Here is a 17844-nt window from a genome sequence, read left to right as displayed (position 1 = left end):
AACTTCTTGACCCTTGTATGGAAATAAAAACTTGTATAATGTCTTGTGTCAATAAAAACACACTCAATTTTGCTTCTAATTATTGGTTCACATTTCATTATGACTGTTGTTAACGTCTTAAAATATACAACCCCTTAAGGACGAGGATTAGTTTAACAATTGTTTTTCACTTTTTTATTATCAAATTCCAGGAGTCATATTATATTTTTTTTTTTATTTTGTTGCAGCTATATGAGAGCTTGATTTTTGAAGGTTGGCTGGAATTTTTCAATGGCAAAATTACAGTGTTAAAATTTACCAAAAATTTTTTTAAAAGAGGCCATTTAAAGGGAATCTGTCACTGGAAGTTGCAGGTCGACGTAAATGGCCTGGGTCCGGTCCGATGGGAGGTGTTTGTTCTTTTTTCTCCACCCCATGCGTGGCCCCCATCCGCGATCTTCTCCGGTATTAGAGTAGTTCTTCTCCATAGTTTGTGCGTGCGCAAAGCAATCTTGCTTCGCGCACGCGCAGTATGCTTTGCCCGACTGCGGGCAAAGCCGATAATCACTACTGCGCATGCTCTGGTACACTATGTCCCGGAACACAGCAAAATACTTCCAGGACATAGTGTACCGGCACATGCGCAGTAATGATTAACGGTTTTGCCCGCAGTTGGGCAAAGCATACTGCGTGTGCGCGAAGCAAGATTGCTTTGCGCACGCACAAACTATGGAGAAGAGCTACTCTAATACCGGAGAAGATCGTGGACGGGGGCCATAGATGGGGATGGAGAAAGAAGAACAAACACCGCCCATCGGACCAGACCCAGGCCATTTATAAAGGCCTGCAACTTCCGGTGACAGATTCCCCTTAACTAGTAAAGTAGAAAAGATGAACATTTTTTTGAAAAATATAATTTGCTGTTTTTTCGACATTCTGAGGCTCGTTACTTTTACATTTTTCTTTTATAATCAGGGCTTTATGAACATTTTTTTTATTGCATGACAACATGTAGTTTACAATGGTACTAAATTTTCAAACTTTAGGTTTTTTATGCCCTTGAAACATTCATTCTACGCAAAGCAGTTTTCGTGTCTACTTTAAGTCAGTGTTTTTTTGTGAGGTTGATAGATGGGTTAAAACTTTAACATCAATTCTTCATTTTTTCAGTAAAATTTATTAAACCTTTTTTTTTTTACTTATTATTGCTCCTGTAACCTGTGCCGGTATGTTAGAAAACCCCCAAACAATACTAAATTTTAAAATGGCATTCTTCAAGGTATCAAAAAATAATAAATGAAGTTTGTTAACTATTTAGGCGCCTCACAGGAATTAATGCAAACTGTAAATAAAAAATGAAAGATTACATTTTATTTACTAAAATGATGTTTTAGCCCCAATTTTTTCATTTTCGCAAGGGGGAAAAATGAATCCCCCAATTTGTTGTGCAATTTCTCCTGAGTATACCAATATCCCATACATGGTTGGTAACTACTGTTTGAGCCCACGCAAAGGAGAGAAGAAGCCCCTTTTTGTCTTTTGAAACAGAAAGTTGACTTGAACATATTACAGATGTCATGTAACAATTAGCAGAGCCCCAGAGGTGTCAAAAGAGCAGAAACCCCAAACACCCGCCTTTGGAAACTACGCTCCTTAAAATATTCCTCTATGGGTGTGGTGAGTATTTTGGAGCTACAGGTGCTTCACAAAATTTTATAACACAAGGCTGTGACAGCTGAAAACATTTTTTTCATCTAAAATGTTTGTTTTGTCTCAGCGGCACAGTGGCTCAGTGGTTAGCACTGCAGCGCTGGGATCCTGGATTCAAATCCCACCAAAGAACGACATCTGCAAAGAGTTTGTATGTTCTCCCCATGTTTGCTTGGGTTTCCTCCGGGTTCTCCGGTCTCCTCCCACACTCCAAAGACTGATAGAGAATTTAGATCTTGAGACACAATGGAGACAGCGATGTCTGTAAAGCGCTGTGGAATTAATGGCACTATATAAGTGAGGACAATTAATAAATATTTAATTTTTAAAAGGTAACAGGATAAAACGAATTCTACAGATTTTTTTCTCCTGAGTATATGTGGTGAGAAACTGTTGATTAGGGACACCAAAGGGCTCAGGACAGAAAAAGTGCTTTTTGACTTTTGAAGCACAATTTTGGTTAGAGTGTGAACGACATGTTACACTTGAAGAGGACTAAGATGTCAAAACAGCAGAAACCCACAAAACTCACCCTATTTGGAAAGCTGCACTTCTTAAAGAATTCATCTAGTGGTGTAGATTAATTTTTATAGAGGTTGATAGGAGAAATTAGGAGTATGCTGAGTATGCAAATCCCTAAATGTGGTCAGAATCTACTAATCGAGCAAACTGAAATGCCCAGTAGAGAAGGAGCGAAAATTTGGAGTGCAGAGTTTTATAGAATGCTTTCCGGGTACTATATTACATTGGGCATGTCCCGGAGGTACCAGACTAGCAGTACCCACCAAAAGTAACTCCATTTTACAAAGTGCACTCCTCAATTAATTTCAAATATTCCACTGTAGTGCCCAATATTCCATTGTAGCATTGTGGTCATCTTGTGCTTCTGGAGACACGCACTGTGTAAATTATTTAGTGGGCTCTCCATCATAGGAATGCCAAAAAATGTGGATGCCATTTAAGCACACTATGGAACTTAGGTTTCTTTTACACTTCCCGTGTTTTTTGCGGCCCTTTTTTGCGGGCTGTATTGCAAGCTCGATATTTTTTCATGGCTATATATACGGCCCTCACAGCCATACGGCGTACGGCGGGCCAATGAATTTTTGCGGCCTCATAGAAATTTATTGGGGCCGCAAAAATGGCCCGCAAAAACATGGCAAGTGTAATAGAACCCTTAATAGAGAAGGGGGCATTTGGATTTAGAGGCTCAGATTTCACTTGATTTTTTTAGGCAGAGCCATGTGGTTGGTTTTTCCAGATCTTTTAACTGTTCCTCACCTCGTAGGACATACTTTGTAGTCCGCTCACCATCCTGGTAGCTCTTGTGTGAACTTGCTCCAGTTTTTCAATGTCTTTTTTAAAATGTGGTGCCCAGAACTGGACACAGCATTCCAGATGAGGCCCAACTAAGGAGGAGTAGAGGGGGATAATTACTTCACATGCTCTACTGTAGACTCCATGCTTCTCTTAATACATCCCAGAACTGGACACAGTATTCCAGATGAGGCCTGACCAAGGTGGAGTATAAGGGATTAATTACTTCATGTTATAGTTGCTCAAAAGAATTGTCGACATTATGTGTGCCTAAATGGATGGGAAAAATATTTAGAATTGAGAGTCCTCAGTGGTTGATACCTTTTAATCGCTAACTGAAAAGATGGTGACAAATTGCAAGCTTTTGAGACTACTCAGGTCTCTTCATCAGGCTAAGACCTGAGTAGTCTCAAAAGATTGTTATCATCTTTTCAGTAAGCCATTAAAATGTATCAACCACTGAGGACTCTTAAATTGTAATATTTTTCTATTTAGTGGCTAACACAGTACAAAGATATATATTTTTCCTGTATCTAAAAGGATGGGACACAGCAATATAACATTTATAATTTTTTTATGCTTTACTACTTTTACACATCATTGCTTTTTAGAAAGAAATTTATCATGCCATAATGTATTTTGAGATCTATATTTTTTCTATATGTCTGCTGACAGAGCTGTATGAGGTCTTATGGCTTCTGATACGATTTGATGTTTTTATTGGTATTATTTGGTGTTGCATAGCGTTTTTTGATCGCTTTCTGTCCTGATTTTTGACAGGCAGAATGAATTAAAAATTAGCAATTTGTTTTTTTTTATTTTTTTAATACACTGATCAGCAAGTGGTAAATGTAATATGACAGCTTTATTCTTCAGGGCAGTATGATTGCAGTGATATTACATTTGCATAGTTGTTTATGTTCTGCTACTTTTGCACACTAAAAACTATTTTGTAGAAAAAAAAGTTTATGCCTTGCTATATTCTGAGAGTTATAGATTTTTTTTATTTTTCTGCTGACAGAGGTCAGTGGCAGCTTGATTTTGTGAGATGAAATCGTTTTTTGCCAGTGATACAATTTTTAGTTACAGAATGACTTTTTGATTGTGTTTTGTAGCACTTTTTATGCAGCGTAATGTTAAAACAACTGATTTTACTATGATCACTGTAGGTGAAAATAATGTACTATCGTTAAAGTCATTCTGGATGCAATTTTCCTAAATATTTGTTGTACTTTTATTGACTTTTGCTTTTTCACTTTGTCCCTCTATAGGATTTGAGCAGTCTTATACCATGTAATAATAATGTACTATAGATTATTAGATGGCTTCTACAGGGTTAAACTGTTAGAGACCATGCTAGCACTGCAGGAGCTCGGCTGTCAGTTAAGCCTAGCTCCCGGCAGTTATTATGCGGGCACAGCTCCTGTTCCCGCATAATCACTACAACGTAACTAGGAACTCATGATGTGCATTTGCATAAAATGTCATAAATACTATTCAGAATAATTGACACGTTAACTTTACCCTCTTCGTCAATACAATATTGACAATGCCAAACGTACATTATTCTTTAAAGATTTCACTTATTTTGCAGACAAAATCCTTTTTCATGCAAAAAATAACATTTTCTGTTTGACTGTCACATTCAGGAACACATAGCTTACACGGGGATTATTTCTTTCAGGTCAATTGGCTATCATGTATACCATTTCTGGATACAGATCACTTTAAATATTCCAGGTCTGGAATGTTTTTAATATCTTTCATTTTTACTGCATGCAACACGTGAGAATGTAGGATAAATATCTATGTAGTTTTATAGGATGGGTTGTTAGTATTATAGCGATACCCAATCTACACTCGTTTTTTCTTTATGTTTTACGACTTTTGCACAAGAAAATCACATTTTAAAGAATATGTATCCCGGATTCATTAAGATTTGAGTGTTACATGGCACTCTTAATGGAGGGTGCGCAGGAATAAGATGTCATGTGTTTCCGAGCGCCTTGCCAGAAATGTTACTCCAGTCAAAGACTCACGTAACATTTCTGGTGTAAGAAACGTTGCCGCTTTCCATAAATTTGTTGGGTGGGCCTTGTCACACCGGTCCTACCCCAGTTCTTCCCCAGTTCTCAGTTCTGCCCATTTTTTTCAGAGCACTACAGCTTTTCATAGTGTTTTAGAACAGTTTTAATGCGTAAATACTTTGATGTATCGGTCAATATATGTTTCTTGTCATCATATTGGGAGAACCGTGATTTTTTTACATTTTTTGTGCTCACAGAGCTGTGAGGCTTGTTTTGTTTTTTTGTATAATGAGCTCCACATATTTTTGTACCATTTCGAGATATATGGTACACAACTTTTTGATCAATTTCATTTTTTGTCATGCAAGATGAACAAAAATAACAATTGTGTCATTGTTTTTCTTTTTGAGGCATTCAGCATGGATAATAAATAACGATATAGTTTTATAGTATCAGTAGTTATAGCATGGATCACTACAGATGTTGCAATGCTAAATAAGTGTTTTGGGGGCATTTGTATTTTTCCAGATAAAACCATTTTTAACTGGGAAAATTGGGATTCTAGAATTTTTTTAATTTTTTTATTTATACAAAAACTTATTTTTAACAATATTTATTTGTTACTATTTAAACATGCAATTCTTTGATAGAATAGGTATTACACTGCATTACTTCATGCTGTCACACTGGCAGGAAACATATAGGATGCTGCCTCTATTATCAGCATATACAGTGGCATGTAAAAGTTTCGCATCCCTGGTCAAAATTACTGTTATTGTTAACAGTTAAGCAAGTTGAAGATAAAATGATTTCTAAAGGGCTACAGTTACAGATGACACATTTCTTTTATATTTTTAGGCTATATATATGTAGTGGGTATCAAAAGTATTCGGACCCCTTTAAATTTTTCACTCTTTGTTTCATTGCAGCCATTTGGTAAATTCAAAAAAGTTCATTTTTTTCTCATTAATGTACACTCTGCACCCCATCTTGACTGAAAAAAATATAGAAATTGTTGTAAACTTATTAAAAAAGAAAAACCAAAATATCACATGATCATAAGTATTCAGACCCTTTGCTCAGACTCTCATTTTTAAGTCACATGCTGTAGATAAGCCCCTGATGGCGGTGGCCGCAGCTTATAGGGCAAAAATGAGGTGACAGGTTCCCTTTAAAAGGAAGAAGTTTGGGACCACCAGAAGTCTTCCTAGACCTGACCGAAACTGAGAAAGGTAAAGAAGAACTCCAAGATAGCTGAGCTCCAGAGATGCAGTAGGGAGATGGGAGAAAGTTCCACAAGGTCAACTGTCACTGCAGCCCTCCACCAGTCCTTTTTGGTGATAATTCTAAGTGGTATGTGTGAAGAAAACCAGGCACTGCTCATCCCCTGCCCAATACAATCCCAACAGTGAAACATGGTGGTGGCAGCATCATGCTATGGGAGTTTTTTTCAGCTGCAGGGATAGGACGACTGGTTGTCATTGAAGGAAACATGAATGCGGTCAAGTACAGAGATATCCTCGATAAAAACCTATTCCAGAGTGCTCTGGGCCTCAGACTTGGCCTGAAGATTCACCTTCCAAAAAGTCAATGACCCTAAGCCCACAGCTAAAATAACAAAGGAGTAGCTTCAAAACAACTCTGTGACCATTCTTGGCTGGCTCAGCCAGAGCCCTGACCTTAAACCCAATTGAGCATCTCTGAAGAGACCTGAAAATGGCTGTCCACCAATGTTCACCATCCAACCTGATGGAACTGGAGAGGATCTGCAAGGAAGAATGTCAGAAGATCCCCAAATCCAGGTGTGAAAAGCTTGTTGCATTATTCCCAAGGAGACTCATGGCTGTACTAGCTCACAAGGGTGCTACTCAATACTACGCAATACTGAGTAAAAGGTCTGAATACTTATTGCCATGTGATATTTCAGTTTTTTCTTTTTTAATAAATTTGCTACATTTTCTACATTTCTGTTTTTTTTTCAGTCAAGATGAGGTGCAGAGTGTACATTAATGAGAAAAAAATGAAATTTTTTGAATTTACCAAATGGCTGCAATGAAACAAAGAGTGAAAAATTTAAAAGGGTCTGAATACTTTTGGTACCCACTGTGTATATATTGGCATTTTTTCATTTAAAAAATTACAAAAATGATCTGAGCAAAACTTTGGGCACCCTTGGAGATGTGTATGCTCAGATAACTTTGACCAATGTTCAGACCTTAATTAGCTTGTTATGGCTATGGCTTGTTCGTTAGGAAAGGCCAGGTGATGGAAATTTACCAACTTTATAAAAACCCAGCCTTCTCTGACCTTGTGCCAAAAAACAGCAGCCATGGGGTCTTCTAAGCAGATGCCTAGCACTCTGAAAATGAAAATGGTGGAGGCCTACAAAGCAGGAGAAGGCTAGAAGAACATTTCATCTTCATCTTGCTTAACTGTTCATAATAATAATAATTTTGGCCTTGGGTGCCCAAACTTTTACATGCCACTACATCAGACAGAGAAGCTATGTTTTGGTCTCTGGCTGCCATAATAACCTATCGGCATTTTGTAGTAGTGTAGAGAGGGAAATGGGGGGCCGTGGGCTGACAGAGAGGCACATTTCTTCAATTGCCTCCTCCTGGTCCACAGTCACAATTGACAGGAGAATTTGAATAAGCTGCTAGACTGGTGAAAACACCAGTCCTAGAAATTGCATCAGGTCTTATGCAGGTGATTGCAGGTATAGAAGTGCACTGTGCCATCACTGTGACACATATATCCATCATGGATTTCCAAATAAAGAGGTTGCCCAGTACTTTTATAATGATGCCCTATGCTTAAGATATGTCATCAGTATCGATCTGTGTGGGTGCGACAACCAGCACCCTTGCCGATCAGCTTTCCCCCGTGCCATAAGCAGTCAGATATGTTCAGTTGATGAGCTGCACAGCACAGCTCTGTCAACTGCAAAGTGGCCATAGACAGGTACTGCACTTCTGCTCATTTTTGAATGAATAGGAGTGGATCAACAGTATTCACTGCACCTATTATGCAGTTGAAGAAGCTCTGCTGTGCAGCTTCACATCTGATCACATCAGGCTGCTGCCACCACTAACTGTGAATAGCTGAACAGCAAGGGTGCTGGTTGTCGCACCTCTACAAATCTGATATTTATGACTTATCCTAAGAAAAATGTATGTCATTTCGTGTTAAGAGGTTAAATAATACTGTCACAATTCCTTTGGTCAGTGTTTCTTGGATGCAGTGAGTGACAGTTGTGCTGTCCTATAGAATCAGGCATGCTGAGCTGTCAGATTGGTGAGTGAAAGGTTATTAGTCCAATGTAGTGCAGGGGTGTGTTGAGCTGTCAGTATTTTTGTAGACAATGTAGTGCAGGGACGTGTTGAGCTGTCAGTATTTTTGTAGACAATGTAGTGCAGGGGCGTGTTGAGCTGTCAGTATTTTTGTAGACAACTCAGCGGTCCAATCTGAGACTGAGTGGTGCTGAGCTTCCTTCAGGTCAATGTCTGTACTGATTACTCAGGTATTTAGCCAAGCTGTAAGTCCCAGACCTCTGCCAGTAGTAGCTTTCAGCTCACTGGTGTATTTCTCTGTGTTCTAAACTCAGACATACTGATCTTTTCTTGCAGGTCCTTGAATTTGCTTTTTGTCTACCCATTTGTATTACCCCTTTTTCCTTGATGCACTCTGACCTTGGATTTCTAACCTCTGACTGTGATCTCACTACACCTATGTATCTTCCTTCTGATAACGAAGCACCCTCCTAGCTCTTGACCCCGGACTCCTTGACTTCCCAAACTCATGGCTTGTCCATGAGAAATGGTTCAGTTTCGCAAATAATAATAGCAATAAATGCGAGATTAAAATAACATATTGGGTCTACTCCTATTCCTCTATTTGTGCTATATATTCAGAGTACACTTTTTTTTTTACAAATCAACAGTACAATTGAATATAAATCTACAGTAAGCACTTCTTCCATTCACCAATTACCTTGTTTCTCCCTGTATTGATCATTAACTCTCAAAAGTTTCTCAAATCTGTCTACAGATCTATTTGTAGTGAGGGACCAATTTAGGTCTGACACCTATAAAACTCTATAATAAAGAGGCAAAGGGTGAGAAGCTCAAGGGAAACAGAAACAGAGCGACAGAAAGAGAAACCACTGTAACCTCTGGTAACGAAAGCCAGCAGAGGGGTAAACTGCTAAAAAATTATACAAGTCATATAACGGCACAAAATAATGTTATTTCTTTTGTATACAAATGGCAGCTCATTCCGTAAAGTTACTGTACTTTTCAAAATAAAAGAAGTGGAACTTTAATAATAATCTTTATATAGCGCTAACATATTCTGCAGCGCTTTACATACACTGTCCCCGATGGGGCTCACAATCTAAATTCCCTATCAGTATGTTCTTGGGAATGTGGGAGGAAATCGGAGTAGCTGGAGGAAACACGGGGAGAGCATACAAACTCCTTGCAGATGTTGTCCTTGGTGGGATTCGAACCCAGGACCCCAGAGCTGCAAGGCTGTAGTGCTGTCCACTGAGTCACCATGCTGCCCTAAATTATAGCCAGTATGGTAAAGATAGCAATGTGCAAATTAATAGGTACATGTCAACTTTTCAAAACAATTTTCCCCAAGAAGATGGGGACTGCGGCTGCTGAACGATTACTTGAATAAGCATCCCCTTTTTCAGCAAGCCACATGCCTTTCATGACCTGTATCTGCCCCTCAGGACCTAGCTCCTTGGGACTAAGACTAGACACCCCGGAAATGTAGTTTGGGGTGGTCCAACACTTTTCATAAGTTTTTAGTAGGCTGCTGCTGCAGCACTACAAGATTTTTCAAGTCTTCTGGGAGGCTTCCTTTTATTCTTGTGGACCTCCTGGACATATTGGCAGAGATGGCAAGTATTATTAAAAGGGTGTAATATTTGGGTATTTTCCAGTGTTGTCTTGAGACACATTTTGTATTTATGACTTAGATTGGTTTATATATGTTTGTCATATAATATCTTATATTGTCTACTTCTATCTATAGGTCAGCCATTTAAACTTGACCCTAAATTTGCACATAAGAAGCTAAAAATAACCAATGATGGAATGCAGATGGAAAAAGAAGAAAGTTCCCTGAAGAAGAGTCACACGCCGGAGCGCTTCAGTGGAACAGGATGCTATGGGGCAACAGGCAATGTCTTCATTGACAGTGGATGTCATTACTGGGAAGTAGCTATAGGGAATTCTACTTGGTGAGTACGTCGGTTAAGCAATACAATGAGAATGTCCAGCTCTGTTTTATTTTTTCATACATTTTATATGAGGCCACAGTTAACTTACTAGGATACCTGACACCTAATTTCTAAGGATTCAGAAACTCAGTGAAGTGTTTCGACCAAAAATGCATACAATGTATCACTATATATATAGTGCATAGACTAGCAGGTGAATAGCCAGAAAGAGACACCTAGTAAGGTAAAAGGGAGGCATCTCCTACTTACTTAAGAAATATCCATTAATAGGTTCCTGCAGTATAAGACTCAACTTTGTAATTTCTATGTTAGGGATCTAAAGGCTAACATTTCTCAATTTGGAAAGTGACATGCCAATGTGAGGAGACTTATAGGCCATGCAATGCTCCTCTGGGAAATTAAATATGAAAATTACCTCTTGAGAGAGGATGAGGACTAGAACTTTACTGACATTCTAGTGTTAACGGCAAGGCTCGGTAATGGGTCGATATTGACTTTTATGATTGCTACTTCCAGTAGGTGCTAGAATCCAAGTCCTCCTCCTCTTTGAAGAGACAATTTCCATAAGCTTTATATTAGACATTTTTAACTGTTTTAAACCTTATTAACCAAAAGACTTTTGAAATTTTACTAAATGAATGTTTGCCATTTTAGCACTGGCATTTTATTCTTATTTTTGTATGCACACCATATATTTAGTGATGAATATTGTCCATCAGATGGGTTGAATTTACCAAACGGAGACCTCCAGCACAGCTGAACAAGGTCGCCCTCTAAGCTATAGCTCTTTAGTATCGAATATAAGAACATTAGTATGAGGCACTATTACTTGGTTTATTTTCTCCCAGAGCAAGATGTTAGGGCTCTTTTTATTAAACTATTGTTGCTATATACCATATTTAAAAGTAAGAACACCTTTCTTTCTTTTATAATAAACTAGCTGAAGAGCCCGGCATTGCCCAGGCATAGTAACTAACTACGGTTAGTTATAAAAAATTATAATGATTATATATATATATATATATATATATATATATAAAGCTGAGTGTAGAGCTCCGCCCACTCCGCATAGCCACATTCAATATAATATATCCCACATCATCCCGTCAGCCAGAGCTACCGGACTACTACCCCTAATATCCCACATCATCCCGTCAGCCAGAGCCACCAGACTACTACCTCTAATATCCCACATCGTCCCATCAGCCAGAGTCACCGGACAACTACCACTAATATCCCACATCATCCCGTCAGCCAGAGCCACTGGACTACTACCCCTAATATCCCACATCATCCCGTCAGCCTGGGGTCAGAACCAGAGCGCTAAGTGGAACGGTCCTAACTTCCTTACCGGGGATCTCTTTAAGAAAGGCTTGGCGTCAGAAATAGAGCGCTGAGTGGATTTGCCCTGACTTCCATACCAATGATCCCTTTAATAGAAGAATGGGGTGAGAATCAGAGCGCTGTGGGATTTACCCTAACTTCCATACTGGAAATCCCTTTAAGAGAGGCCTGGGGTCAGTACCAAAGCGCAGAGTGGATTTGCCCTCATTTCCATACCGGGGATCTCTTTAAAAGGGGTGTTGGGTCAGAACCAGAGCGCTGAGTGGATTTGCCCTAACTTCCATACTGGGGATCCCTTTAAGAGAGCCTGGGATCAGAACCAGAGAGCTGAGTGGATTTGCCCTGACTTGCATACCAATGATCCCTTTAATAGAACCCTGGGGACAGAATCAGAGCGCTGAGGGATTTCCATACAGGATATCCCTTTAAGAGAGCCTGGGGTCAGTATCAGAGCATTTGAAGGCAATTGCCCTGACTTCCATACTGGAGATCCTTTTAAGAAAGGCCTGGGGTCAGTACCAAAGAGCAGAGTGGATTTGCCCTAACTTCCATACCGGAGATCCCTTTAAGAGGGAAGATGTGCCTATATTATGGAGGATGTGTGATGGGGATATGGGCAGGGAGGGGGTGATTCATTTCTGTCATGTGCTCTCTGCTCCTTTCAGGGGGGCAGACAATGGCTGGGAGCTTATGTTCCCGAAGATGCTAGATTTCTCCCACCATGTCAGTGTCTGCTGAGGTGTTGTCAAGTGGGAAAACTTGCTCATAGCAACCAATCACAGCTCAGCTACTTTTAACCAGCTCTGGTGAAATGAGTGATGCTTAGTGATTGGTTGCAAGGAAAACTGTTGCTCATAGCAACCAATCATAGCTCAGCTTCTTTTGACCAGCTCTGTTGAAATGAAAGATGCTTCGTGATTGGTTGGTGATACACACACACACACACACACACACACGCTTTCAGTTTTATATATAGAGATCTACAGTATAAATCTTTTCTCCCTGCACTGATTATTTACTTAAAAAATTGCTCAAGTCTATGTACAGATCTATTTTCAGTGAGGGATCAAATTACACCCACCATCTATAGAGGTGAGCAGGAGGAGAAGCTGGAGGGAGCTAAAAGCAGAGAAACACAAAGAGAAACTGCTGCAGCCTCCAGTGACTAGAGCCAGGAGAGGGATAAGCTAGTAACAATGGATTCAAGTCATACAATGGCGAGGAGTAGTGTTATTGCTTTTATATATTCCTAATTCTGAAAAGTCACATAAAAGTGTAGTTACACTTTATATCATATGGCTTCTTAGTTCCAATAGACTAAATACTGTTACAATGAAGTACTTGACACTTTTGTTTAAAGGACATCTATTGCCATATTCCTAAATACAAACTGCATGCATTATTAACTAGATCCTTTGGAAGTGATGAGGCCGGTTCCTTTTTCTGAAAAGTTAAAGTATGTCAGAGTGCCTGTGTAATCCCTTTTAAAAGTTTTCAAACATGATTTAAAATGAGCATTTTGAGTTCAGCAAGAGCTAGTGCTGCACTGATAAAATGACCATGGTAATATCAAGCTTATGCAACCATTGCTTGACCACCCGTATACTTAAAATGTCCTGTACCATCTGCACTTTAGACACATTGTAAACGGTCAATGCAGAGTTAGCTGCTTGCACGAAATTGTGCAGCTGTGGGGGGGGCAGGGAGCTGGCTGTCAGGCATAGGCCCATATACAGTAGAAGAAAGAGATGGTTTATTACCAAATATGCCTTCCAGATCACTGTATACACAACCCTGAACAAGCCCTGTGTATACAGATTTGGTAGCCTTGACAGTGCTTCCATCTCTGGACCCAATAATCGTGTGATTGTTGGTTGTAGGGAGGAAACAAGAGCTGCTGAGTCTTTTGTGACTCATTCAGTTCTGCTATGCAGGGAAGAGGCTGAATTGACCCTGTAATTTAGGCCAATGTCCAAGTCTCAATTACAAGAGAAATCAGCAATAAATTAATACTACTACTTTCACATTAGCGTTTTTTAGCGCAGCGCTTCGTGCGCAATAGAAACGCATGCAAAAAAAGCATCATGCGTTTTGCATGCATTTGCATTTTTTAGGCGCAAGCGTTTTGACCAGTTTCCAGCCATGTTTACTCTTAAAACGCATGTGTTTTGTAACGCAGGCGTGCGCATGTCCATGCACACGCCTGCGTCCCCATAGACTGTAATGCGTTATTTTGTCGCATTCCGTGCGCAAGTGTGCGCATGCGTTTTTTTTATGCCGTTTGGATGGACCCAAAAATGCAACAGGTTGCATCTGGCATGCCTAGGCGCATATCTTAAAAAACCGCATGCGCACGAAAACGCATACGAACGTGTGCAAACGCAAGACCATGCGCTCCCCATGTTAAACATAGGGGCACATGGCGCATGCGACCAATGGCGCACGATGTGCTGCGCTAAAAAAAAGCTAATGTGAAATCAGCCTAAGACCTTATGGAGGACACAATATGTAAAACAATAAGTGAAAAAATAAATAAATAAAAAATTAAGAAAAAATACCATATTTTGCAGACTTTAAGATGCATCGGATTATAAGATGCACCCCAAATTTTGGGGAGGAAAATAGAAAAAAAATTAACAAAATTATGGTGTGTCTTATAATTTGCTTTTATGGTAGCTTACCTGGGGGCAGCAGCAGTGGAGCGGGGTTCCAGGTGGGAGGGTCGCTGCTGCAGGAAGCTGGTGGTGATGGAGGCCGGAGATGCTGCAGAACCCAGGCTGGTAGGAGGTGATGTTCGGTGGAGGTAAGAGTGGGGCAATGCTGCAGGCCCCAGACTGGTATGACGAGATGTTCTGAGGTGCGGGGACTCCGCCAACATTTTGTGAAATTTTTGTGGTGGACTGAGGGAAAATGGCTGCCAGAGGCTACACATGCGCAATTGAGATTCCGGGAGATGAGATCTCAATCTGAGCATGCACCGCCTCCAGTGCCCAATATTTCGAGTCCACCCTATTAAAAAGCATGGAAAGCGTGGGGCTCGAGGTTTTCACTAAAATGTCGCTAGAGACCCAGCACCGCCGAACACCCGCTCCTAAAAGCCTGAGACCTGCAGCATCGGCACAATCCTGCCACTGCCGCCAGAAGCTTCTTGCAGCACCCCTGGGACCTCGCTCCACCGCATCCGGTAAACTATATTCGAACACACTCCCATTTTCCCAAACATATTTTTGTTAAAAAAGTTTGTTATAATCCAAAAAATATGGTGAATGAATAAAACAACTCAAAAAATGAAGAGACACTACCAATCTACGTTGTTGTTTCGAGCCCAGTTCCCTTCAATAAAAAAAAATACTCTCAGCATGTAAAATTAATTTCTGCGGAAAGGGTATCTCAATTTAAAATGTTTTTTTTTTTGTAGAAAAAAAAGTAATAAAAAGTATGACCAATATACACAGATTTCTTATTTTTTAAGTTATTCCAAATATGGCCTTTGTAATTTTCAAATGATCTCAACCTTTGGCTAGGGAAAAAAAAATGGTGATTAGTGGTAGCCAGCCATGGTTTCACCACACACAGTAGTTTCATACGTTGTAGGCTACTTTTTAATATATGGTCCAAAAATTATCCATTTTTAGAGCCAAATGTATGCCTTGCTGTTTTCAATAAATAGATGATTCAAATAGAGACTTTTTGGACACGTAGTCAAAAAATTATCCATCTTATTAAAGAGGCAAAGCAAATGTACCATTTTGATGTTTTGAAGACGTTATTGTTTCTCAGCTAGGAGTATTTTTGTGATGACTACAATTTTTAATGCAATTATTGAAACAGTTGTAAAACATTAACCTTCCATCTTTACTGGTTTTTATTCTTTACAGTGTTTAGTATTTTTTTTTCTTTTATAATATTGATGATCCTCCCTCCCCCTTTAAGCGAATTGGAACCTACTTCAAAGAAGCCTAAAATGCTAATTTGCAAAGTCTCTACATGTAATAGTTTCTACATGTAAGATCACAATCAGAAATTAACATGCAGCAACATGATTGTACTTACAGATCAATAGATTTCGCTGTAGTTTTATCCTAAAGTTCGTGCCTCTCCTTCGCAAGAACAATTGTGTCTCTCAACAGGGCCACCATCAGCGCATTACTGCCCTGACTGGCGTATGGGCCTGCTGAAGCAGAGGGGGCTCACAGTGGGCCCTGTCTCTTCTTCTCACCGGGCCCCAGTGGCAGGATTCTGCCGATGCAGTAACTGAACCTGAGTCTGAGACATGGGGCAGGATGGAGATAGACGGGACAGGATCATGGGGCAGGATGGAGACAGATGGGGCAGGATGGAAACAGATGGGGAAGGATCATGGGGCAGGATGGGGACAGATTTGGCTGGATGGAGACAAATGGGGCAGGGTTATGGGGCAGGATGGAGACATGGGGCAGGATGGAGACAGATGGTGCAGAATCATGAGGCACGATGGAGACAGATGGGGAAGGTTGGAGACACATGGTGCAGGATCATAGGGAGGGATGGAGACAGATGGGACAGAATGGAGACAGATGGGACAGGAACAGAGGGCAGGATGGAGAAACATGGTGCAGAATCATGGGGCAGGATAGAGATATGGTGCAGGATGCAGACATGTAATGCAGGACCATGGCTAGGATGGAGACAAATAGGGAGGTATGGAGACAGATGGGACAGGATGGATATAGATGGGGCAGGATGGATACACATGGTGCAGGTCAGAGTCACATGATGCAGGATCATGGGGCAGGATAGAGATATGGGGCAGGATAGAGACAGATGTTGCTGGATCATGGGGCAGGATGAAGACAGATGGGTGTTATGAATGGGTCACCGAGGAGAAAAAGGCAAAACAAGCTAAGCCACAGAAAACCAGAGTGGTTGGTAACTATGCAGACTGCAGACCCCTGATCTTACCACACAACTAGCAGTAGCCGTGGAGCGTGCCTACGATGAACCTAGACGCCTCATCACGGCCGGAGGACTACATAAGCCTAAAACAAGAAAAGAGAAAACTAACTGCCCCAGAGCAGACCCCAAAGGAATAGATAGCCCCCACTCATGTATTGACGGTAAAACAAGATGAAGGCACAAACACAGGCAGGAAAATAGGCTAAGCAAATGATGGGGCCCAAACTAACTAGACAGGAAAGGAAAGAGAAGGCACTGTCTGCAACCTGCAAAAAACCCTACAAAAATAATGTCCAACACTTCTGATAGCAAAATTAACCCTGAAGTCACTAGACTTCTCCCACTATATCAGCACTCTGAAATATTCTGAGACAGAGCAAAAAGAGACTGAACTAGTAAGGGACAAAAAGCCAATTGGCAAAATACTGATAAATAAGAGTGGAAATTCAGCTCAGCCCCCAGGCGGGGCTGGCAGACCACACAAGAAACTGAATAGACCAACAAAATCAAGTGTGAACATTAGCAGAAAAACTTAGCTTTAGATGACTGGAACAGAGCTGAAAACCAAGAGCTGACAAGCCAGAAGGAATCACCAGCAACTGAATAGGGCGTCGGCTGTCTTAAATCCAATCTGAGAATCCTGAGATCCAATCGTCATCCTCATTCTCAGGTGGCAGATCTCCACCGATCAAACTAGCCACACCACCTCCCGACACCACCAGAGGGAGTCCAGAAGGGGAACCAGAGAATGTACTCACAACAGTACCCCCCCTTGAGGAGGGGTCACCGAACCCTCAACCACGCCACCAGGCCGATCAGGATGGGCCCGGTGAAAATCACGAACCAATCTATTGGCATGAATATCGGAGGCCGAGACCCAAGAATTATCCTTCTGACAATGACCCTTCCATTTGACCAAATTCCAGAGTCTCCGTCTAACCAAACAAGAATCCAATATTTTCTCTACCTCATATTCCACATTGCCTTTGTCCAACACAGGGTCAGGAGGTGCTGCCATAGGAACCACTGGCTCAACAAACCTCTTCAACAGGGATTTGTGAAATACGTTATGGATCTTGAACGTAACTGGAAGAGCCAATCGAAACGAAACAGGATTAAGAATTTCCAAAATCTTATAAGGACCAATAAATCTTGGCTTAAATTTAGGAGATGCAACCTTCATAGGAATATTCTTAGATGACAACCAAACCATATCACCCACTTTAAACCGGGGACCAATGGTCCTATGCCGGTTGGAAAATCGCTGGGCCTTTTCCT

The 17844-nt window shown here is 40.6% G+C and overlaps 1 protein-coding gene across 4 annotated transcripts in view; it reads left to right on the top strand.

Moving 5' to 3' along the window:
- LOC141087478 (probable E3 ubiquitin-protein ligase MID2) overlaps positions 1–17844 on the top strand; it is a 651404-nt gene that overhangs the window by 597384 nt on the left and 36176 nt on the right. For all 4 annotated transcript variants that reach the window (XM_073573031.1, XM_073573030.1, XM_073573028.1 and 1 more), the window contains one exon: positions 10080–10287. In XM_073573031.1, coding sequence (XP_073429132.1) covers positions 10080–10287 — 208 coding nt within the window. The remainder of the gene's footprint in view (positions 1–10079; positions 10288–17844) is intronic.

This window comes from Dendrobates tinctorius, unplaced genomic scaffold (assembly GCF_039654945.1).
Source record: "Dendrobates tinctorius isolate UK_male_01 unplaced genomic scaffold, ASM3965494v1 ptg000034l, whole genome shotgun sequence".
In the NCBI taxonomy this organism is placed as follows: domain Eukaryota; kingdom Metazoa; phylum Chordata; class Amphibia; order Anura; family Dendrobatidae; genus Dendrobates; species Dendrobates tinctorius.
Note: the sequence above shows the minus strand (reverse complement) of the source record. Positions and strands in the feature narration are given on the sequence as shown.